Source organism: Scyliorhinus canicula, chromosome 12, assembly GCF_902713615.1.
Source record: "Scyliorhinus canicula chromosome 12, sScyCan1.1, whole genome shotgun sequence".
Classification (NCBI taxonomy): Eukaryota; Metazoa; Chordata; class Chondrichthyes; order Carcharhiniformes; family Scyliorhinidae; genus Scyliorhinus; species Scyliorhinus canicula.
In genome coordinates this window covers 101577635-101603048 of record NC_052157.1, presented here as the reverse complement: position 1 = coordinate 101603048, position 25414 = coordinate 101577635, and the positions used below count along the sequence as shown (strand labels likewise).

Here is a 25414-nt window from a genome sequence, read left to right as displayed (position 1 = left end):
TTTGCTGCCACCAGAGGCTGCTCAAACATCACCATCCTCACACTCACATTCAGCAATCCACAAACATCCTTTTCACTCCTCGCTCCTGCACACACACACCAAACTCTTCCTTTCTCTCTATCTTATTGCTGTACATTATCCTCCGGCTACACAAGGACAAGAGGGCTGATTGAGATCGGAGAAGAAACGTGAAACACCAGAGTGAGATTCTCTGGCATCGCCGAACATGTTTCTTGGCGGCAGGAGGTGACGCATCGTTGGCCGGCAGCGGCATCTTCTGGTCCCGCCGGTGTGAATCCACCCCACGCTGCCGGGAAACCTGCAGCAGTGTGAACGGCCAGAAGAACTCACCCCAGATCTTACATTACTTTTGTCCACTCACACATGACTCTGAATGTTCACTTGCCAGATTTATTATCACGCCATTCTGTTTTAAAAGAATCTTATAACTGGGGGTGTGGGTAGGGCTTGAAACTACAGCGGTGGAGAGGGTGGGGGGTGGAAAAAGGTGTAGGGAGGGTCTTAAAGCTAAATTCAAAAGTCAAGGCATTGGAGTGGTATAACAATTTGGTTAAAGGCAAGTAGAATGTAACATGAAGAGTCAGAGTGTAACTGTAATAGTACATCAGCAAATAACATCCATGAAAAGAGCAGTACTAAAATAAATAAAATTCAAGGGTCTAAATCGGAATGAAAGAAGCATTCACACTAAGATTGATGAACTGGTAGCATAAATATAGATGAGCAATTAGATCTAATAGCCATTATGGGACATGGTTACAAGGTGACCAAGGTTGGGAAATAAGTATTCCAGGGTACACCACGTTTCCAAAAGACAACCAGAATGGAAAAAGAGGCGGAGGAGCCCAGTTTAAAAGGAGGACATGAACATGTGAGTGAGAAAGGATCTTGTATCAGAAGATCAGGAAACAGTATCAGTGTGGGCAGTGATTCGTGATAGCAGGGTCAGAAATATCTGGTGAAGTTGGATTAGTTTATTGTCACGTGTACCGAGGTACGGTGAAAAGTATTTTTCAGCGAGCAGCTCAACAGATCATTAAATACATGAAATGAAAATGAAATAAAAGAAAATACATAATAGGGCAACAGGAGGTACACAATGTAACTACATAAGCACCGGCATCGGATGAAGCATAAAGGGATGCAGTGTTCATGAGGTCAGTCCATAAGAGGGTCGTTACGGAGTCGGGTAACAGCGGGGAAGAAGCTGTTTTTGCTCTTTAGTTTGCTCTTTGCTCTTTAGCTCTTTAGTTTGCAAAGTCCGTACAGAGGTTATACCATTAGACCAGTGGTTCCCAACCTTTTTTTGGCCATGCCCCACCTAATCACCACTAAAATCCTGATTGCCCCCCCCCCAATGTGGTGATATATAATTCTTATTAAAATGTGAACTCCATTTCAGCTGAAGAAGCTTAAAACGCCAATACCTTGGTTTAAACAAGCTTCAAAAGAACATGGCATCCATGAAAAAGAAAAATGAAATAAACAAAAGACAGTTAAAGTTCTGAGCAAGAAATTACTAAAAAATTGTAAAAAAAAAAGACAAAAACGTTAAGTGGTATTAAAATAATAATGATAAATATGATAATAAAAGAGTATTCACAGGTAATAAAGAGAGAGAAAATTTCTATATTAGAATATTGAAATATTTGTGGATTGTCTCATACGAAAACAGCAAATAAAGTTTCAAAACATATAATAGCGAACTGAAATGTTATAGAACACAAACTAATTTGAATGGAAGCTTTTTCTGTAATACTTCGATAATTTTAATTACTGTACAATAAAGTAAAGGTACCTATCAAATGCAAAATACCATTTGAGCTCACCTCAAGGTGTTGCACGTTTTACTTGAGTGTAATTCGCGTTTATTGGAGTGTATTAACACGCCTCCGTTTAAAGGCCGTGTGCTTAACACTGCTAGGCTCAATGTATGTATTTTCAGCTCGGGAGTCGCCAGTTGCCGTATCTAGACAACTCACAGATATTCCAAGGTCAGGTTCAAAGTAATAAAACGATACACCGATTAGTAAGTTCCAAACGATCAATATTTATTATACAAATATAATAAATACACAATTTATAAATACACAAGATGACACAATCGCCATCGGCTTACGTGCTTTACTCATATTTTTCTTGTGAATTTGAGAGAGGTTCTCCCACCAAGTATGTCCTATACTTCCGGGACCTGTCTCCTCATTCAAACAAAACTCTTTCCAAAGGGGCCATCCCTTTCCTTGCAGATACTTGCGGAGTTCCAGCTCCCACATGGGACACTGACCTACTCGGCTACTGCTGGTCGCTGCGACCACAAACCGTTCTGGGTTCATGAGGCGTTCCATTGCCCGCATGGCCATTTTTCTGACTCACTTTAAATTTAGAACAGGGGGTGTTGAGGTTATGTCTCACGAAACGGGTAAGGCTTACGCTATGTTCCGTTCACAAAACTACCGAAAGTTTGTCGCAACAAAAATGCTTTCAGGTTTTCCTTACAACCCTGTTAGTACGCATGCACTAAACACACTTCCGAATTACGTTTATTCCTTTGAACACCTTGAATATTTGTGATTTCTTTCCTTTTTCTTTACCAGATTTCTAATTCAAATTTCAGGGTCCTCGACGGAGTGGGGGTACCACTTATAACCGTGTCCCGTCAGGATGTCGCCACTAAATGTTGAATTATTTTACTGGTGTGTAATTCGCGTTTATTGGAGTGTATTAACACGCCTCCGTTTAAAGGCCGTGTGCTTAACACTGCTAGGCTCTATGTATGTATTTTCAGCTCGGGAGTCGCCAGTTGCCGTATCTAGACAACTCACAGATATTCCAAGGTCAGGTTCAAAGTAATAAAACGATACACCGATTAGTAAGTTCCAAACGATCAATATTTATTATACAAATATAATAAATATGCATGCACACGCTAAGGGACTAAGCTATAACTAAACTAAGCGATCAGAATACTTAACTAAACAGGAACAGGCAAGGTCAGGGAGCGAGGCCTTCGTTCCGATCTTGGTCTGCAACCTTCAGAGAGCGTGCTGGTCGCTGGGGGTCTAGTGGGCCTGGTTCGCGTAGCGAGCGTCGTATGGTCACTTACGGTTCGGCGGCTGGTGCTCGACGGCTGGAGTCAGGATACAGGTTGAAGTTCTTGGTCAAAGCCGGAGCACGAAAACAACAGACAGGACCATGTGTGGGGTCTATCTTTTATAGGACCCCAATGTCCGTGCCTCTTTTGGGGCGGGCTTTACCTTCAGGTATCGATTGGACCGAATTCTAATCGATATCTTTTGAATTTCCCCCAATGTGAGGGTTTCTTCTTGATGGAGGGGGCGGTTTCTATAGTGGATACTTCTGGTGCCGCTCTGTCTGGACATCCACTTAAAGTATCTATTCAAACCTAGATGTTGCCATTGTGTGTGCCTAGATCTGAATTGCCTCATTAGTATGCAAAGCGTTTTGCCATTAACACCTTTGGTTTGAGATCTTCCACCTGGCCAGAAACTAGTTTTGCTGCTTGCAAAATGCTAATTAGTCTTTGCAGACTGCTGCCTTGGCTAAACTGCTTTTCCCTGCAGTCTTAGCAGTTCTCCATTTTGTTAGCCCAGTGTCCATTTTAGGTGGCTACAAAGGTAATTAGAATAAAGTTAGTGAGACCCTTGTGCTTCATGCCTGCTGCAAAGAGATTTTATATTAGGCTCTAATTTAGTCAGCTTCAGTCTCAAATCTCCTCGTTTAGTGATATCCAGTCGATTTCTTTTCTTCAGTAGCAAATCATTTACAGCACTAAAACCACATTCAGCTAAATATGAAGATGGGAACGGTAACAACAGTTTTCTTGCAAACCTGGTTGAATTTGGGTATTTAGTTTCTGTCTCATCACAAAGCCATGCCATCGCTCCTTTTATGTTGAATAAAGCTTTAACTGACTCATCATTTTGTATTTCCGAGAGTTCTTCTTGGTACTGCATTGAAACATCAGATAGATCCACTAGCACTGGCTGCATCACCCATGTTGGAAAATCAATCTGTTTTAAATCAGAAAATCTTTCTTTCAAATAAGAGGCCAATATTTTCAGATGATCCACAATGACAAGTACAGCAGCATCAGTCGGCTCACATTTCTTTAGCCAATGAAACTGGTCAAAACTTTTGTCAGAAATATGTTTTTGGCATAACTCGATAATTGAAATAAAGCCAAATATCTTCGCCTTTGCATCAACAAGAGTTTTATTTGTTCCTTGAAGTTGTTTATTCAACACATTCAGTTTTTCAAAAATATCTGCTAAATAACTCACAAACGCTTTTCCATCAACGGTTAGCAGGTGCTTCATTTCAGGCTTGTCACTTAAAAAGTCACTAAGCTCATCAAATAGTTCCATGAATCTTTTCAAACAATTCCCCTTCGAAAGCCACCGTACCTCAGTGTGAAGTAAAAGTCTCACATGGTCTGCATTGTTATCTTCACAAAATTGCTTGAAAAGACGCTCACATTTGGCATTAGCTTTGATAGCATTGATAGATTTTATAACTGATTTCTGTACCTCATTAAGTACAGGACAAATATTTTTCGACACTAAGTTCTCTCTATGAATAACACAGTGCACAAGAAGCATTTCTGGATGCTGCAGATTCTGCTGCCCTGCAGGGCAGCAGGGTAGCATGGTGGTTAGCATAAATGTTTCACAGCTCCAGGTCCCAGGTTCGATTCCCGGCTGGGTCACTGTCTGTGTGGAGTCTGCACGTCCTCCCCCTGTGTGCGTGGGTTTCCTCCGGGTGCTCCGGTTTCCTCTCACAGTCCAAAGATGTGCGGGTTAGGTGGATTGGCCATGCTAAATTGCCCGTAGTGTCCTAATAAAAGTAAGGTTGGGGGGGGGGGGTTGTTGGGTTACGGGTATAGGGTGGATACGTGGGTTTGAGTAGGGTGATCATGGCTCGACACAACATTGAGGGCTGAAGGGCCTGTTCTGTGCTTTACTGTTCTATGTTCTATGGATTCTCATCTTTCATCAATTTTAAGCAGCCATTTTTCTTGCCCATCATAACAGGAGCACCATCAGCTTCACAAGATGTTATGTTTTCCATTGGTATATTATTGACATCTAAGTAGTGTTTTAGTTTATTATATATATCAATGGCGGTAGTGGTGGTCTCTTAACGATTTGCAGAATAACATTTCTTCAGCAAATTCACCTTTATCAATATATCTTACATAGGTTAGCAATAAGGCCTCACTGTCTCTCACAGTTGATTCATCCATTTGTACTGAGAATTTTCTTGATTTCAGCTTTTCAACAAGTTGTGTTTCAATATCTTCACTCATTTCATCTATTCTTCTCCTAACAGTGTTGTTACTGAGTGGCATGGCTTTAACATCTTTGTCATCTTTTTCCAGAACTGTTTTAAGAAATGCTGATATTGATGGTTTAATTAAATCCTCCCCTATAGTATGATTTTTTCCAGATTTAGCAATGAGTAAAGAAATTTCATAACTAGCCTCAAGAGTACGACTGACAGTAACAGTTTGTGCAGTGAAAAGAGACTTTATTGTTGATCTTTTTTCAAACTTATCCTTTAAAGTTTTGAAGTAATTCAAATCTGAATTGATATACGCACTGTTTCGCCTTCAAATGCGCCTCAAGACGACCTTGTTTCATTGATTCGTTGGTCAAGCATTGTTGGCATCAGAGGCAGAAAGGTGACCGTTCATCATGGACAGCGGGTATGAAACCAAGTTTTAAATATTCCTCTGAATACTGACGAACTTTCTTCTTGCTTGCACTACTCATTTTATGCATAGGGTTTGTGACTGAAATAAATAAATGAGAAATCTTATGAAGTGAAATGCACTTTCAGAATTTAAGACGTTTAAGTTAACACATAAATGAAATAATACTTACCAGTAGCATCGATGTCCTGGGTCCTGCGTTGTTAAGTAAGTAAAGTAGGCTAGTAACCACTTTTTCAGGTTAAGTTAAGTTAAGTTATTTTATTATTATATTTTTTCTTTTAAAAGCTGCAAACACTTTCTTTACAGAAAAGAAAAAAGATCTTGCTTCGGGATCCTTCTTGTTGGTTGAAGGGACCTTCAGGCCCACCTTGACAATCAATCTTCTTTAAAGTTTGGTCTTCTTGAGATGTATTCGCTGGTGAACTCGGTTGCTGTGTTCTATTCTTCCCATGTACCGAGCTGTGAGAGCTGGCTCTGGCTCTGCTGGCTGTCCCCTTTCTTCCGGTTTATATTCTCTTTCGAAGAGTTGTTAAGTTTTAACTACTTTATTGTAAATAAGCTTGTTTCACTTTGATAGTTAAAAAGTATCTTTGATGTAAACATTTTAATACCACTAATTATTCATTTTGGGCATAACGTCTCCTCTCAGATCTGATTAAAAAATGTTTTGGTCTCAATAGTTAACTTTTATTTCTGTGATTTCGAATCGTTTAATTTTCCAATTGTCCCCAGCTCATAACATTGCCTTTGATTTTGACTTAAATTATGTTTCTCGTAGACAGGTCGTCTCCAATTTTCTTTAATTGACTTGATGTTCATAGAATTTTACACTTTAGAATTGACACCAAATTCGACTGAGCATCATCGATCCTTTTCAGCTGTTTACTAAGAGAGTTTATTTCAATTAAGGTGTGAAACTTTGCTTTTAGCTGTATGCTAAAATTTAACTTGGTTATGACTTGAAAGACCTGCCTGTTTTAAACATTTGTCACTTAATGCAATTGAAACTCTCATCCATGCTTTTCCAGATGCTTCCTGAGATAGTTACATTCCATGAGGTCCATTCCATGAAGTCAAAGCACAGATTTGACTTCGCAGGAGGGTGCCAGTGTTCAGGTAGGTGGTTTGAAGTGTGTCTACTTCAATGCCAGGAGTATACGAAATAAGGTTGGGGAACTGGCAGCATGGGTTGGTACCTGGGACTTCGATGTTGTGGCCATTTCAGAGACATGGATAGAGCAGGGACAGGAATGGTTGTTGCAGGTTCCGGGGTTTAGGTGTTTTAGTAAGCTCAGAGAAGGGGGCAAAAGAGGGGGAGGTGTGGCGCTGCTAGTCAAGGACAGTATTACGGTGGCGGAAAGGATGCTAGATGGGGACTCTTCTTCCGAGGTAGTATGGGCTGAGGTTAGAAACAGGAAAGGAGAGGTCACCCTGTTGGGAGTTTTCTATAGGCCACCTAATAGTTCTAGGGATGTAGAGGAAAGGATGGCGAAGATGATTCTGGAAAAGAGCGAAAGTAACAGGGTAGTTGTTATGGGAGACTTTAACTTTCCAAATATTGACTGGAAAAGATATAGTTCGAGTACATTAGATGGGTCATTCTTTGTACAATGTGTGCAGGAGGGTTTCCTGACACAATATGTTGACAGGCCAACAAGAGGCGAGGCCACATTGGATTTGGTTTTGGGTAATGAACCAGGCCAGGTGTTAGATCTGGAGGTAGGTGAGCACTTTGGAAACAGTGACCACAATTCGGTGACCTTTACGTTAGTGATGGAAAGGGATAAGTATACCCCGCAGGGCAAGAGTTATAGCTGGGGGAAGGGCAATTATGATGCCATTAGACATGACTTAGGATGTGTTGGTTGGAGAAGTAGGCTGCAAGGGTTGGGCACACTGGATATGTGGAGCTTGTTCAAGGAACAGCTATTGCATGTTCTTGATAAGTACGTACCAGTCAGGCAGGGAGGAAGGGGTCGAGCGAGGGAACCGTGGTTTACCAAAGAAGTGGAATCTCTTGTTAAGAGGAAGAAGGAGGCCTATGTGAAGATGAGGCATGAAGTTTCAGTTGGGGCGCTTGATAGTTACAAGGAAGCGAGGAAGGATCTAAAGAGAGAGCTGAGACGAGCAAGGAGGGGACATGAGAAGTCTTTGGCAGGTAGGATCAAGGAAAACCCAAAAGCTTTCTATAGGTATGTCAGGAATAAAAGAATGACTAGGGTAAGAGTAGGGCCAGTCAAGGACAATGGTGGGAAGTTGTGTGTGGAGGCTGAGGAGATAAGCGAGATACTAAATGAATACTTTTCGTCAGTATTCACTCAAGAAAAAGATAATATTGTGGAGGAGAATGCTGAGACCCAGGCTATTAGAATAGATGGCATTGAGGTGCGTAGGGAAGAAGTGTTGGCAATTCTGGACAAGGTGAAAATAGATAAGTCCCCGGGGCCGGATGGGATTTATCCTAGGATTCTCTGGGAAGCCAGGGAAGAGATTGCTGAGCCTTTGGCTTTGATTTTTAGGTCATCATTGGCTACAGGAATAGTGCCAGAGGACTGGAGGATAGCAAATGTGGTCCCTTTGTTCAAGAAGGGGAGTAGAGATAACCCCGGTAACTATAGGCCGGTGAGCCTAACGTCTGTGGTGGGTAAAGTCTTGGAGAGGATTATAAAAGATACGATTTATAATCATCTAGATAGGAATAATATGATTAGGGACAGTCAGCATGGTTTTGTGAAGGGTAGGTCATGCCTCACAAACCTTATCGAGTTCTTTGAGAAGGTGACTGAACAGGTAGACGAGGGTAGAGCAGTTGATGTGGTGTATATGGATTTCAGTAAAGCGTTTGATAAGGTTCCCCACGGTCGGCTATTGCAGAAAATACGAAGGCTGGGGATTGAGGGTGATTTAGAGATGTGGATCAGAAATTGGCTAGTTGAAAGAAGACAGAGAGTGGTAGTTGATGGGAAATGTTCAGAATGGAGTTCAGTTACGAGTGGCGTACCACAAGGATCTGTTCTGGGGCCGTTGCTGTTTGTCATTTTTATAAATGACCTAGAGGAGGGCGCAGAAGGATGGGTGAGTAAATTTGCAGACGACACTAAAGTCGGTGGAGTTGTAGACAGTGCGGAAGGATGTTGCAGGTTACAGAGGGACATAGATAAGCTGCAGAGCTGGGCTGAGAGGTGGCAAATGGAGTTTAATGTGGAGAAGTGTGAGGTGATTCACTTTGGAAAGAATAACAGAAATGTGGAATATTTGGCTAATGGTAAAATTCTTGGCAGTGTGGATGAGCAGAGGGATCTCGGTGTCCATGTACATAGATCCCTGAAAGTTGCCACCCAGGTTGATAGGGTTGTGAAGAAGGCCTATGGTGTGTTGGCCTTTATTGGTAGAGGGATTGAGTTCCGGAGCCATGAGGTCATGTTGCAGTTGTACAAAACTCTAGTACGGCCGCATTTGGAGTATTGCGTACAGTTCTGGTCGCCTCATTATAGGAAGGACGTGGAAGCTTTGGAACGGGTGCAGAGGAGATTTACCAGGATGTTGCCTGGTATGGAGGGAAAATCTTATGAGGAAAGGCTGATGGACTTGAGGTTGTTTTCGTTAGAGAGAAGAAGGTTAAGAGGTGACTTAATAGAGGCATACAAAATGATCAGAGGGTTAGATAGGGTGGACAGCGAGAGCCTTCTCCCGCGGATGGAGGTGGCTAGCACGAGGGGACATAGCCTTAAATTGAGGGGTAATAGATATAGGACAGAGGTCAGAGGTGGGTTTTTTACGCAAAGAGTGGTGAGGCCGTGGAATGCCCTACCTGCAACAGTAGTGAACTCGCCAACATTGAGGGCATTTAAAAATTTATTGGATAAGCATATGGATGATAAGGGCATAGTGTAGGTTAGATGGCCTTTAGATTTTTTTTCCATGTCGGTGCAACATCGAGGGCCGAAGGGCCTGTACTGCGCTGTATCGTTCTATGTTCTATGTTCTATGTTCCATGAAGGTGTGAGCCATTGTTTTAGCTTACCACATGAAACGTGTGTGTTTGCTAAGCCTGCTTGTGAGCAAGGATCTGCATTTTACAATCCTGCACTTTGCAGCTGCTATTAACCTTTGTGGGATCTTTCCCTGTATCCTCTCAGACCAGATATTGCCAGACTTCCATGTTTCAAATGACACGATTGTTTGGACTGTGAATTCTCAGAAAATGGATTGCTTTCCCTTGAGAGAAAACGGAGGAAATAGATATTATAAGGGTAACTTAGCAAAAGCTCTTTGAATCGCATTTCTAAATCCAATTCAATAAATAAGGTTCTCCCATGACCTCGCGCGCTTCGTGCGACGTGCATGAAGAGCGATGGTGCGGTGATTATGTAATAACTACACAATACAGACCTTTTTTACCCCAAAAAAATTATTTACTCAAAATAACATCTGAAACATAAACTACATATGTTTACCTGATGGAAAATCTAAAAAAATAAAAACAACCAGGGGTAAAGCTATTTTAGATCTTGCATTGTGCAATGAGGCAGGATTAATTTGTCATCTCACAGTAAAAGATCCACTGTGGAAAAGTGATGGTAACTATTGGAGAGTTTTCAAGGCCTCTGTATTGAGTCAACTTCCATGTGGGGTTCTTCCCTGTGGCTCAACTCAGTACAGAGAGCAACCGACACATCAACAATCTGGATAAGACGGTTTTATTTTCCCAAGCTTGAGTTTGTGTACACAAGAGATTAGATCTGGATGCTTGCCAAGATCTATCTGCTGAACACTGATAAAAACACATCAATTATACAATTTCCAAAAATCTGCAGCTGATGCAGTTCATTCAGGAGGGCTTCGCCAAGCGGAAACAGGAATGCTTGGACCCGATTAAGGAATGGATTGTGCGGCTGGAGCTTAGATTGGATGCCCAAGACCGGGCGATCCAGAAAGTGGAGAAGGCGCTGGCTGAGCAGGAGGAACGTCAAACAACAGTGGAGTTGGAGGTGGGGATGCTGAGAGACCAGCAGAAAAGACTTCTGGAGAAGGTGGAGGACCTAGAGAACAGGTCCCGCCGGCAGAACTTGAGAATCGTTGGTCTCCCGGAGGGGTCCGAAGGAACGGCCGCAGGGGCATACATAGCGGGCATGTTCGAGAAGTTACTGGGGGATGTCATGTGAAAAACAAGTTTCTTGTTTTTCCGACGTTATTTGTAATGCCTTCTGTATTGATTTGGGGCTTGTTGCAGAGCTGATTGAGTTAAAGTTTACATTTGCACTGATGGGGGATGGAGGTGTGATTGTTAGATGTTGGATCTTTTGTTTGATCTTTTCTTTGATTTTTGTGATTTATTTTCGGGCAATTGTGTTGGGATTGTTTTTCTTTTGCATTTGTCTGTCCGAGCTGGAAGAAGGTAGGGGGGAGGGGGGTAGGGAAAAATAGGTGGGAGAAGGGAACAATAGGTGGGAGAATGTCTGGCGCCATGGGCAGGGTCATCAAGCTAGCTGGGCGGGCTAGCTCACGGAAGCGCAGTGGGGGTGAGCAGATGTTATGCTTGTTGAAGGGGTTGGTTTACGTAGTGCTGTTACTAGGGGGGATCAGGGGGGTGGAAATGTCCTGCTGACGGGGAGGGACTTTTGCTGTGGGACAGAATGCAGATCGGGGGCAGAAGCTGCCTGGGGGCGGGCCAGTGGATGCGCGGGATGCGGGCTGGAGACTGTCCTAAGAAAGATGATGGCTGATTGATGAAGGGGGGGGGGGGCGCGATAAGCTCCCGAACCAGGCTGACCACATGGAACGTAAGAGGGCCAAATGGGCCGGTTAAGTGGGCACGCATGTTTGCGCATTTGAGGGGACTGAAGGCGGATGTGGTAATGTTACAGGAGATGCACCTTAGAGTAACTGATCAGATTAGATTAAGGAAGGGATGGGTCGGACAGGTTTTTCACTCGGGCCTGGACTCTAAGACTAAAGGGGTCGCGATCCTGATTAATAAGTGAGTGTTATTCGAGGTGGGAAGAATAGTTGCGGATGTGGGAGGCCGGTACATTATGGTCAGTGGGAAGCTGGAGGGGCTGCCGGTGGTAGTGGTGAATGTGTACGCGTCAAATTGGGATGATGTGGAGTTCTTAAAGAGAATGTTGGGGAAGATCCCGGACCTGGATTTGCATATGTTAGTCATGGGGGGGGGACATTAACACAGTCATCGACACTGGGCTCGACCGGTCGAGCTCAAGGACAGGCAGGGTGCCAGCAATGGCAAAGGAGCTAAAGGCATTTGTGGAGCAAATGGGGGGGCTTTACTAACGGGGGTAGTGGACACAGGGTATTCGGCGATCACAATCTCTGATCATGCCCCGCAAGTTGACCTACAAGTTAGCAAGGAGTGCAGCTAGCCTGCACTGGAAGTTGGATGTGGGACTTTTAGCTGATGAAGAGGTGAGTGGGCGGCTGAGGATATGTATTCAGAACTACCTGGAAGTTAATGACATGGGTGAAGTTTTGGCGGCCGTGGTCTGGGAGGCATTGAAGGCGGTGGTTAGAGGGGAGCTGATTTCGATACAGGCCCACAAGGAGAAGGCAGACAGAGCAGAGATGGACCGACTGATAAAAGAGATAGTGCAGGTCGACAGGAGGTATGCGGAGACCCCAGAGGCAGGGCTTCTAAGGGAGCGATGGAGGCTACAGGAGGAGTTTGGCTTGTTAACTACAGGGAAGGCAGTGGAGTAGTTGAGGAAGACGAGAGGGGTGATTTATGAACATGGAGAAAAGGCCAGCAGAATGCTCACGCAGCAGCTCAGAAAGAGCGAGGCAGCCGGGGAGATTGGGAACGTGAAGGACGGGGACGGGAACCTGGTCGGAGTTTCAGCAGGGGTTAATAAGGTGTTGAAAGAGTTTTACAGCAGGTTGTATGAGTCGGAACCCCCAGCTGGGCCGGAGGGGATGAGGCACTTTTTAGGGGGACTGAAGTTCCCAAAGGTGGACGGGGATTGGTAGAAGGGCTGGGAGCCCCGATCCGGTTGGAGGAAATAGCAGAGTGCCTGAAGGCCATGCAGACGGGTAAAGCCCCAGGGCCGGACGGGTACCTTGTGGAGTTTTATAAAAAGTTCTCTGGGATATTGGGTTCGCTGTTGATGAGGCCATTCAATGACGAAAGATAGCGTGGGGTGCTTCCCCCGACGATGTCACAGGCCACTATCTCATTGATCCTGAAGCAGGACAAGCACCCGGAGCAATGCGGGTCCTCTCGGCCGATATCCCTACTCAATGTGACGCCAAACTGTTGGCCAAAATCTTGTCCTCTAGGATTGAAGACTGTGTTCCGGACGTGATTGAGGAAGGTCAGACGAGATTTAAGGGTAGGCAGTTGGCGGCCTAAGGTTGTTAAATGTGATTATGATGCCCCCAGAAGGTAGGGACGTGGAGATAATGGTCGCAATGGACGCAGAGACGGAATTTGATCGGGTGGTATGGGAATATCTGTGGGAGGTACTGGGGCGGTTTGGATTTGGGCGGGGCTTCATTGACTGGGTCAGGCTGCTGTATCAGGCTCCTGTTGTGAGCGTACGGACGAGAAAATCAACATCGGACTATTTCAGGCTGCATCGGGGGAACGAGACAGGGATGCCCCCTCCCCACTGCTGTTCGCATTGGCCATAGAGCCACTGGCAATTAAACTGAGAGCCTCAAGGGGCTGATCCGGGGGTGGGGTGGGGGGAGTGGAACACAGACTCTTGCTATACGCAGACAACCTGCTCCTATATGTTTCAGACCCACTGGAAGGGATGGAAGAAATTATGAGGATTCTGGGGGAAATTTGGCCGGTTTACGGGTAATGAACTGAATATGGGGAAAAGTGAGATGTTTGCGATCCAGGCAAGGAGGCAGGAGAGGTGATTGGGGGAGCTGCCATTTAGGGTGGTAGGGGGAAGCTTTCGGTGCCCAGGCATTCAGGTGGCGTGTGAATGGGAACGGCTACACAAGTTAAATTTGGCCCGATTAGTAGAACAAATGAAGGACAATTTCCGAAGGTGGGACGCGCTCCCATTGTCACTAGCTGGGAGGGTGCAGACAGTGAAAATGACGGTCCTCCCGAGATTCCTGTTTGTTTTTCAGTGTCTCCCCATCTTTATTCTGCGGTCCTTCTTTAATCGGGTCAATAAGGTAATCACTGGCTTTGTATGGGTGGGTAAGACCCCGTGAGTTAAAAAGGGGATGTTGGAGCGGAGCCGGGAGGAAGGCGGTCTGGCACTCCCGAACTTTAGTAATTATTACTGGCAAACGAATATAGCCATGATTAGGAAGTGGGTGGGGGGAGGTTCGGTGTGGCAGCGTATGGAGGCGGCATCATGGAAGGGAACTCGTTTGGGGGCATTGGAAACGGCATCTCTGCCGTTCCTGCCGGCACGGTACTCCACCAGCCCCGTGGTGGTGGCAGCTCTGAGAGTCTGGGGGCAATAGAGGAGACATGTAGGAGCGGAGGGAGCATCGGTCTGGTCTCCAATTTGCTCCGGGAATGCTGGATGGAGGGTTCCGGAGATGGCAGAGAGCAGGGATTGAGAGGATGGGAAGATTTGTTTATAGAGGGGAGCTTTTCCAGCCTGAGGGAGCAGGAGGAGAAATTTGGATTGACGAGTGGAACTTAGTTTAGGTACCTGCAGGCGCTGGACTTCTTACGCAGGCAGGTCTCAACCTTCCTGCTCCTACCGCCAAGGGGGATACAGGACAGGGTAGTTTCCAGAATGTGGGTGGGAGAAGGAAGGGTTTCTGACATTTGAAAGGTGCTTATGGGGTCAGAGGAGATGCAGACCGAGGAGTTGAACCCCAAGTGGGAAGAAGAGATAGGAGGAGAGATAGAGGATGGTCTCTGGGCGGACGCATTGAGTAGAGTCAACACGTCCACATCATGTGCCAGGCTCAGCCTGATACACTTCAATGTCGTTCATTGGGCTCACATGACAGTGGCCCAGATGAGCAGGTTCTTTGGGGTAGAAGATAGGTGCGTAATGTGTGCGAGAGGGTCAGCAAACCATGTCCATATGTTCTGGGCATGCCCGAAGCTTAAGGGATTCTGGCAGGGGTTTGCGGATATCATGTCCAAAGTGTTGAAAACAAGTTTGGCACCGAGTCCAGTGATGGCGATTTTCAGAGTGTCGGATGAGCCGGGAATCCAGGAGGAGAAAGAGGCAGACGTTCTGGCCTTTGCTTCCCTGGTAGCCCAGGGACAGATACTATTAGCTTGGAGGGACCCAAAGCCCCCAAAGACGGAGACCTGGCTATTGGACATGGCTAGCTTTCTCTGTTTGGAGAAAATCAAGTTCGCCTTGGGAGGGTCAATGTTAGGGTTCGTCCAGAGGTGGCGCTTTACGGAGTGTCGGAAGAGCCGGGAATCCAGGAGAAAGAGGCAGCTGTTTGTCGACTTCTTTGGGGAAAATTAATCATCAGCAGAAGGGGGCGGGGGGGGGGGGGGGTTGGGGCTTAGCTTAGTTTAGAGTAGGGGGTCAGTAAAGGTAGGACCTGTAAGGGAGCAAGACGGGCTTTTCACTATGTTTATATTTGCATGTACATTATTTATTCTGTTATTGTCATAAAACCATAAATACCTCAATAAAATGTATATAACAATACATATTTACTATGTAATCTGCTGACCATACATCTCGTGTGTCTCAAAAACATGGGTAAGTTAATTAGCCTAAATCCCATCATACACTGCTGCCAGAGTAGGCACAGAGGGGCAGCACGGTAGCAGAAGTGAATAGCACTGCGGCTTCACAGTGCCAGGGTCCCAAGTTCGATTCCCTGCTGGGTCGCTGTCTGTGCGGAGTCTGCACGTTCTCCCCATGTCTGCGTGGGTTTCCTCCGGGTGCTCCTGTTTTCTCCCACAGTCCAAAGACGTGCAGGTTAGGTGGATTGGCCATGATAAATTGTCCTTTGTGACCATATAGGTTAGGAGGGTTATTGGGTTATGGGAATGGGGTGGAAGTGATTGCTTAAGTGGGTCGGTGCAGACTCAATGGGCCGAATGGCCTCCTTCTGCACTGTATGTTCTATGTTTACATGATTATCACTGCTATGTCCTAAAATACAAGTTTAATGGTTATTAATGATTATCCAGTACACTTTATAATTAAACACAATCCTTAATAAACTATCTTATGTAAAACTACTCTAGTGGCATCCTAGCTATTCAGTTTTAAGAGGTCTCGTTGCTGGACACCCCCTTCAATCCCCCACTTTGGCTCTTGGCTAGCCCAAGAATAGGCCATTAAATAGACATGCTGAACTTGTTGGAGTCAGGCCTGGGTGTGGAATGGTCAACAGGTTAGAGCTGTAACCTGTAACAGTTCCTTTTTATCAAGAGGGCGACTGTCTTTGTGCCATTCCCTAATGCGGCGTCTGAGGCAACAGAGCGTAGTAAAAAAGATGAGCAATATAAACAGCTGCAGAAATACAACAATGCACAAAATAATGCATATCCATGGATGGATATTGGTATTCAGTCCCCAATTCCATATTTTAGAGAAAAAGTTCTGTGATTTAAACAATTCCTCAGCTTTCTCGGTGTGGGTCTTGATGAGCTCCCGCTCCTTGTTCCAGAGGTGGTCAATTTGCGTTGCCTTCTTCTTGTGTCCTTCCCAGTCGGCCCACAAGTGCAGGATGTGTGGAAGTCCCTTCTGGATGTATCGATGAATCTGTTGGTCATCGTCAATTCGCTCAAGGTCATCTGCTTCCACGATGGAAACAGCCCTATATAGAGTCAATTCATGACGGCCAATTGCCACGTTCTCCCTGTGTCTGCGTGGATTTCCTCCGGGTGCTCCAGTTTCCTCCCTCAGTCCAAAGACGCGCGGGGTTAGATGGATTGGCGATGATAAATTGCCTATAGTGACCAAAAAGGTTAGGAAGGGTCATTGGGTTACGGGGATAGGGTGGAAGTGAGGGCTTAAGTGGGTCAGTGCAGACTCGATGGGCCGAATGGCCTCCTTCTGCACTGTAACCATTGTGTGACCCCATGATTCTACAACATCATGAAGATGTCATAAAATAACCAGAAAGACTAATACACTGCTCGCCTTAATAGATAGAACTAAAGAAAAGGGGGTAATAATCATGCTTCAGTACAAGGTACAAAGTCTTGGTTAAACCACACTTTGAGTACTGGGAGCAGTTCCAGGCTCCACTGCTGAGGAAAGATAAGTAGGAGGGAGTGCAACGTATATTTATAACTGGACACTTAATGGCTAAATCATGAGGAAAGATTATACAAAATAGACTGTATTCTATATAACAGATTAACAAATGATTTGATCAATGTCTTTGAAGTATTAAAAGGACCTGATAGGACAGATTATTTTCACAGGTGGGGAGTCCAGAACTACAGGGCATACTCTTAAAAATTATAGCTTTATCTTTCAGGAGTGAAATTCAAAAAGGATCCCACATGCAAGTGGAAGTTGGGAAATCCCTTCCTAAGCAGGCAATTAATGCCAGATGATTGGTAAATTTTGAACGGAGATTCGTAGATAGCTGTTCACCGAAGGTAATGATGATGGAGTTTGGTGGGGGGGAAAAGCAGCAAAATGGAGTTAGATGGCAGATCAGGCAGGATTCATTCCATGGTTGGATAGACTCAAAGGGCCAAATAAGTGACTTCTGTTCCTAGGTTCCTGAAGAAGGGAAAAGCTTGTAAGATGTGTCTGGGGACAGAGCCCTGAGAGAATGAGGTGGGCAGGGCCGGATTAAGACCCTTAGAGGCCCTAAGCACTTAAAAGATTTTGGTGCCCCCATATATATGTAATTCAAAATATAAACAATAATAAACCATAAAATAAAATTTTATTTATCAAAATTAAACAAAACTTACAGTAAGATGGAAAATAATGTTTATTTTTGTATACCTCCACTTTATTTATATTTGAAAAGTTATCTCCTACTTTTTTTAATTGCAAAGTCTTTGATCAGATCCTCAAAACTAATCTTATGTAACACATCTGCTTCTATACTTAATAGAGATAAGGCATCCAGCCTGCCTTGTTGCATAGTTGTTCTGATGGGATTTTTAATATACTTCAACTGAGAAAATGAACGCTCAGCTGAGCAATTTGTGACCATTAATGTTAAAAATATACGAAAGCCAATGTCTACATTTGGAAACAGTAAGAAGTCTTACAACACCAGGTTAAAGTCCAACAGGTTTGTTTCAAACACGAGCTTTCGGAGCACGGCTCCTTCTTCAGGTGAATGGAAAGGCTTGTTCCAGAAATGTTTATATAGACACAGTCAGAGATGCCCCGGAATGCGAGCACCTGCAGGCAATCAAATCATCAAAGATGCAGAGAGAGAGGTAACTCCAGGTTAAAGAGGTGTGAATTGTCCCAAGCCAGTTCAGTCGGTAGGCCTCTGCAAGTCCAGGCTTGTTGGTGGGGGCCGAATGTAATGCGACATGAATCCCAGATCCCGGTTGAGTCCGCATTCATGCGTGCGGAACTTAGCTATAAGTTTTTGCTCAGCAATTTTGCGTTGTCGCGTCTCCTGAAGGCCTCCTTGTAGAATGCTGACCCGGAGATCAGAGGCTGAATGTCCTTGACTGCTGAAGTGTTCCCCAACTGGAAGGGAACAGTCCTGCCTGTTGATAGTCGCACGATGCCCGTTTATTCGTTGTCGCAGTGTCTGCATGGTCTCGCCAATGTACCACGCTTCGGGACATCCTTTCCTGCAGCGTATGAGGTAGACTACATTGGTCGAGTCGCACGAGTATGCGCCGCGTACCTGGTGGGTGGTGTTTCCACGTGTAATGGTGGTGTCCATGTCGATGATCTGGCATGTCTTGCAGAGATTACCCTGGCAGGGTTTTGTGGTGTTGTGGTTGCTGTTCTGAAGGCTGGGTAATTTGCTGCAAACAATGGTTTGTTTGAGGTTGCGCGGTTGTTTGAAGGCCAGTAGTGGGGGTGTGGGGATGACCTTGGCAAGATGTCCATCCTCGCTGGTGATGTGTTGGAGGCTGCGAAGAAGATGTCGTAGTTTCTCCGCCCCAGGAAAGTACTGGACGACGAAGGGTACTCTGTCAGTGGTGTCCCGTGTTTGTCTTCTGAGGAGGTCGGTGCGGTTTTTTGCTGTGGCGCGGTGGAACTGTCGATCAATGAGTCGAGCGCCATATCCCGTTCGTACGAGGGCATCTTTCAGCATCTGTAGGTGTCTGTTGCGCTCCTCCTTGTCTGAGCAGATCCTGTGTATACGGAGGGCTTGTCCATAGGGGATGGCTTCTTTAATGTGTTTCGGGTGAAAGCTGGAGAAGTGGAGCATCGTGAGATTATCTGTGGGCTTGCGGTAAAGCGAGGTGCTGAGGTGACCGTCCTTGATGGAGACGAGTGTGTCCAAGAATGGAACTGAATTTGGAGAATAGTCCATGGTGAGTTTGATGGTGGGATGGAACTTATTGATGTCATCGTGTAGTCGTTTCAGTGATGTCTCGCCGTGGGTCCAAAGGAAAAAAATGTCATCGATGTATCTGGTGTATAGCATCGGTTGAAAGTCCTGTGTGGTGAGGAAGTCCTGTTCAAACTTGTGCATGAAGATGTTGGCATATTGAGGTGCAAATTTGGTCCCCATGGCTGTTCCGTGCGTCTGGATGAAGAATTTGTTGTCGAAGGTGAAGACGTTGTGGTCTAGAATGAAACGGATGAGTTGCAGAATTGCGTCTGGAGATTGGCAGTTGTCGGTGTTGAGGACTGAGGCTGTTGCAGCAATGCCGTCGTCATGGGGGATGCTGGTGTAGAGTGCCGAGACATCCATTGTGACGAGGAATGTTCCTGGTTCAACTGGTCCATGGGTGCTGAGTTTCTGTAGGAAGTCCGTCGTGTCGCGACAGAAGCTGGGTGTACCTTGTACGATGGGTTTCAAGATGCCCTCGATGTGGCCAGAGAGGTTCTCACACAGGGTCCCATTGCCTGAAACGATAGGACGGCCTGGTGTGTTGGCCTTGTGTATTTTCGGGAGGCAGTAGAGATCTCCAATGCGGGGATTACGTGGGATGAGAGCACGTAGGGTGTTCTGAAGGTCTGGATCTAAGGTCTTGATCAGTCTGCTGAGTTGGCGGATGTGTTCCTTGGTTGGATCTGCGGGTAACTGCCTGTAGTGTTCCTGGTTGTCGAGTTGTCGGTATACTTCTTTGCAGTAGTCTGTTCTGTTCAGTATGACGGTGGCCCCTCCTTTGTCTGCTGGTTTGATGACGATGTTGCGGTTGGTCTTGAGAGTGCGGATGGCGTTGCGTTGTGCTTGGGTGACGTTTGAGGCTGCCTTGTGATTGCGAGTGATGAATCTGGCATTGACACGACTTCTGACGGCTTGAGCATACATGTCGAGTCTAGGGCAGCGGCCTTCCGGAGGGGTCCAATTTGACTCTTTCCTTTTCGGTTGCTGCACTGCAGATCTCGCGGTCTGCTGTTCCGGTTCATTGGTCGTGTCCCTGGGTTCGCTGTCGGCCTCTTGGGGTCTGTGGAAGAATTCCCGGAGCCTCATTCGCCTGATGAATTCCTCCGTATCTGCCGCGAGACTGATGGGGTCCATTTTGGTGGTGGTGCAGAAATTGAGCCCTCTGCTGAGGACTTCGATTTCGTCTGGTTGAAGGGTGTAGTCTGACAAGTTGACAATGGATTTCCCTGTATTGTTTTCGACTGTTGTACCGGGAGAAGCTTGATTGCTGCTGGTGGTGATGCCAAGTTTCTCAAGCTTCCTGTTCTTGGTGTGCATGTAGGTGGCATAGTATTGCTGTCTCATCTGTTTGGCGGTGTTCCGCAGCTGGTCTGCTGTGTCCTGAGCGCAAGTTGAGAATATGGCCTCTCTCTTGGTTTCCAGGTTGCGTCGACTGCTGTAGAGTTGGTGTACGAGGTGTTTGAGGAGTGTGACAGAGGTGCGGTGGCAGAGTCCTTCAGCGTAGTCTGTGTTGTAAGTCGACTTGAGTGGGTTTTTGATCTGTAGTCCTTTCGGGATCTTGTCTGCTTTTTTGCATCTTTGTAGAAACTGAATGTCAGTGTCTATATGCGCGATCTTCCTGGAGATCCTCTCCACTTTGAGCCGGCAGTTTGCGGTGTCAATGGTAGCCATGATGTGGAGATGCCGGCGTTGGACTGGGGTGAGCACAGTAAGAAGTCTTACAACACCAGGTTAAAGTCCTGTGTATACGGAGGGCTTGTCCATAGGGGATGGCTTCTTTAATGTGTTTCGGGTGAAAGCTGGAGAAGTGGAGCATCGTGAGATTATCTGTGGGCTTGCGGTAAAGCGAGGTGCTGAGGTGACCGTCCTTGATGGAGACGAGTGTGTCCAAGAATGGAACTGAATTTGGAGAATAGTCCATGGTGAGTTTGATGGTGGGATGGAACTTATTGATGTCATCGTGTAGTCGTTTCAGTGATGTCTCGCCGTGGGTCCAAAGGAAAAAAATGTCATCGATGTATCTGGTGTATAGCATCGGTTGAAAGTCCTGTGTGGTGAGGAAGTCCTGTTCAAACTTGTGCATGAAGATGTTGGCATATTGAGGTGCAAATTTGGTCCCCATGGCTGTTCCGTGCGTCTGGATGAAGAATTTGTTGTCGAAGGTGAAGACGTTGTGGTCTAGAATGAAACGGATGAGTTTCATGCAATTCTGCAACTCATCCGTTTCATTCTAGACCACAACGTCTTCACCTTCGACAACAAATTCTTCATCCAGACGCACGGAACAGCCATGGGGACCAAATTTGCACCTCAATATGCCAACATCTTCATGCACAAGTTTGAACAGGACTTCCTCACCACACAGGACTTTCAACCGATGCTATACACCAGATACATCGATGACATTTTTTTCCTTTGGACCCACGGCGAGACATCACTGAAACGACTACACGATGACATCAATAAGTTCCATCCCACCATCAAACTCACCATGGACTATTCTCCAAATTCAGTTCCATTCTTGGACACACTCGTCTCCATCAAGGACGGTCACCTCAGCACCTCGCTTTACCGCAAGCCCACAGATAATCTCACGATGCTCCACTTCTCCAGCTTTCACCCGAAACACATTAAAGAAGCCATCCCCTATGGACAAGCCCTCCGTATACACAGGACTTTAACCTGGTGTTGTAAGACTTCTTACTGTGCTCACCCCAGTCCAACGCCGGCATCTCCACATCATACATTTGGAAAGGCACACTCAATATTGTCTTCTACAATTATTTTATAAAGTTCAGCATGACTGAATCTTGTTTTTACATTTTTTGTTGCACTGAACTTACGGCGCACATATGAATGAAACTGCTGAAGCTCAGCTGAGAAATTACTGTTGAAGTCCTCTGGGTAAGCATCAATCAGCTTTTGACAGCACTGAGAATACCTTTCAATGTTAGTCGATGATGAAGTGACATTATGTGGCACATCACTTAGAAAAGAAAATCTCTCTGCTATTTCTTTGTATATCTCTCCTCTTCTTTTCATCTCAGTTTCAAGTTTGTCAACAATTGTGTAAAAGGTGGTGATACGAAATTTATCTCTGGCATTCAGATATACTTCTGGTGCATCTCCGTCATTGGGTACCTTCTTTCTGATACGTTTGCGAGTTGTAGCTGCCTTGTAATCAACATCTGGTAGCATTTCCTTTGTAGCTGCTTCATATATTTCAAATTCATCTCGTGAAGTGCACAGTTGGTCAGCTAATGATACATACAGATCTGCACATGTTTTTAAGTTCACATCCTCATTTTGTAGAACTTGGCTTACTCTGTGAAAATTCTGCAAAATCTCATTCCAAAAATTCAACATAAAAACGAATTCTAGCTCTTGCATCTTATCTGCAATATTATTTGCTTCTCTTCTAGCGTCTCCCTTTTGTGACTGGTCTTCGGCTATATATTCTAATGCTTCTAAAATTTTAAGGAAAGATTTCAAAATTGCTGCTGTTGCCATAGCATGTGCCTCCCATCTGGTATCAGAGAGGGATTTTAAGACACTTTCATTTCCAATACAACCTTTAAGAATTTTCCACCGGCTGCTTGAGGCTGAAAAAAAGGTATAGAGTAACTGCACTGGAGAGAAGAAATTAACTGCCTCTTGACAGCAGTCAACAGCACTTCGGCCTACCAGATTTAGTGAATGAGCTGCACAGGGCACATATATAGCAAACTTGTTTGTTTCTAAAAATTTTTGCTGCATCCCCTTATAACGCCCAGACATGTTAGCAGCGTTGTCACAAGACTGACCCCTACATTTTGAAAAGTTTAGCCTACAAGCTTCACGTAAGTACTGCAACACCTGATTTTCCATTTCCTCACCGGTATGGCTTTTCATTTCCAGAAAGGTTAAAAAGCGTTCAATACCTAAGTACAACACTTAACTGATCGATATGTGATAGATCTGGTGTTGAATCAACTGACAAACTAAAATAACCAGAAGATTTTACTTCGTCAACAATGAGCGCATGGACCTTTTGTGCCATTAGTTGAATGAGTTCCTCACAGGTGAGACAGGACAGTTAAGAAGGATTTCCTTTGCCAGAATTTCCATATTTCGAAATGTGGCCTGCTAAAAATGGATCAAACTGGCTTATGAGCTCAAGCAGCCCTAAAAAATTCCCATTTTGCAATGATCCAAACCTTTCTTCTGTTCCTCGAAAAGCCAAGCCACGTTCAGCTAACGTACGAATAACAGCTATGACACGCCTCAAGACATGTTCCCAGTAATCACACTCTTCCTGAATTTGTTTCTCCAAATGTTGCCCCAACCCTGCTTGTGACACCTCGGTGATTCTAACGTCATCATATTTTGATTCTGAAGTGATCAAAGTGGTATTTACCGTATTTGTGTCCACTTCTGATGACAGAGATTGGTTTTGACCCAGAATCGGTATATCATGTTGTGGAACTTGTGTGAAGAAATCAGTCAGCTTTGCAGTCTTGGACTCTAAATCCAAAGTCTTCTCTTGTTTCTTTTTTGATAGTTTTCGCTTTTGTGCACCACTTAACTGAACACGTTTCATCTTGGTTCTTGGGGTCTGTAAAATACAGAAATAAAAAGAATATTTTGTTTGAATTATTATGCGGCAATCAACACAGTTACACATATCATTGATGTGGAGATGCCGGCGTTGGACTGGGGTGAGCACAGTAAGAAGTCTTACAACACCAGGTTAAAGTCCAACAGGTTTGTTTCAAACACGAGCTTTCGGAGCACGGCTCCTTCTTCAGGTGAATCTGAAGAAGGAGCCGTGCTCCGAAAGCTCGTGTTTGAAACAAACCTGTTGGACTTTAACCTGGTGTTGTAAGACTTCTTACTGTGCACACATATCATTGACAGACATAATGAAATACAAACTCAGTTATCACCACCAGTCCACCACCATGCGATAAATAAAAAATAGAAAATACATGCATAGTCAAAAGCAGCACTATACACCATTTGGCCATTTTCACAAGTTTCACGACATTTCATAAACACTTCTACAAAATTATGAAACATTAATTACATTATTTGTTGTCAATGTCATAAAAAAAAAGGAATCAGCTTACTTACAAAGTTACAATGTTGGCACGTGTGTTGTTGCCTGTTGGCACGCTGGACGCTGAGTGAGCTACTAGCGCCCCTGCACAGTCTCATTCTCAGTGGACGACTGAACGGGACAGCCGACATGAACAAGACTTAGACAAGAACGATCACGTGAGCCTCCGTGGACCATGGGGCAGTTACCAGATTCTAATTTTGTTGTATTCCCAAGATTAATGTATATCATTAACCTCTATCATTACTATTATTTTTATTTTTACTTCCGCCAAGGAGGTTATGTTTTTGTCGGAGTATGTGTGTGTTTGATTTTTTGCCACTGACGTTGTACAGATTGTATACAAATTTCAGAGACTGCATGCAAAGTTTCCTTTGCTTTCATTTATGTGGGGGGGGGGGGGATTTTTTTCCCCCTTCGATTTCATAACCCTTGGCGGAGGTCTGCACTCTCTGAGTGCTCTTGTTATTATTGTATATATCTGAATGTAATTTTTTCATTTAATGTGGGGGCCCCTTTTTGCGGATTCTGGTTCAGCTGCACCATTTGCAGTACTGCACCATATGGCCCATGGACCATGGTAAATTCGGCTATGGAAAATTTCTGTGGTGCCCCCTTCCCTTGATGCCCTAAGCACGTGCTTATTTTGCTTAATGGTTAATCCACCCCTGGAGAAGGGGAAGGAGTAAAATGAAAAAAAAAATCCTTTGATCGAGTAGAATGCTATCAAATAATATTAATGCCAGGACTGTGGCCTTTAACTAGGTAGAAAAGGAGATAGCAAATGCCTACGGCCATACTAGTCTGAAAACGCCCGATCTCGTCTGATCTCGGAAGCTAAGCAGATTCAGGCCTGGTTAGTACTTGGATGGGAGACCGCCTGGGAATACCAGGTGCAGTAGGCTTTTGCTGCCACCAGAGGCTGCTCAAACATCACCATCCTCACCCCAGATCTTACATTACTTTTGTCCACTCACACACAGGGCCGGTTTTAAGCCTATTTGACCAATTTCATCAAATTGGGCCCCGCACCTTAAGAGGACCCCGCGCCAGCGGCGACAGAGTTACCGTTTGAAGCCTTTTCTGTATTCTAAGAGGAACTATAGGGTAGTTTTTACTTTTGGGGAACGCAACGCATTACC

The 25414-nt window shown here is 44.9% G+C and overlaps 1 protein-coding gene, 1 non-coding gene and 2 pseudogenes across 2 annotated transcripts; 1 reads left to right on the top strand and 3 right to left on the bottom strand.

Annotated features, from left to right (window-relative positions):
• Nucleotides 1-3671: 3671 nt before the first annotated feature.
• On the bottom strand, nucleotides 3672-4640 carry LOC119974315 (SCAN domain-containing protein 3-like). The gene has a single exon (XM_038813086.1). It carries the CDS (start codon nucleotides 4638-4640, stop codon nucleotides 3672-3674), a length of 969 nt encoding a protein of 322 aa, XP_038669014.1.
• A 515-nt stretch (nucleotides 4641-5155) lies between these two features.
• LOC119974314 lies at nucleotides 5156-5946 on the bottom strand (annotated as a pseudogene).
• Nucleotides 5947-16056: 10110 nt separating this feature from the next.
• On the bottom strand, nucleotides 16057-23819 carry LOC119974313 (annotated as a pseudogene).
• Nucleotides 23820-25058: 1239 nt separating this feature from the next.
• LOC119975314 lies at nucleotides 25059-25177 on the top strand. Its single transcript, XR_005462731.1, has one exon. It is a non-coding gene; the product is annotated as a 5S ribosomal RNA (ribosomal RNA).
• The last annotated feature ends 237 nt before the right edge of the window (nucleotides 25178-25414 follow it).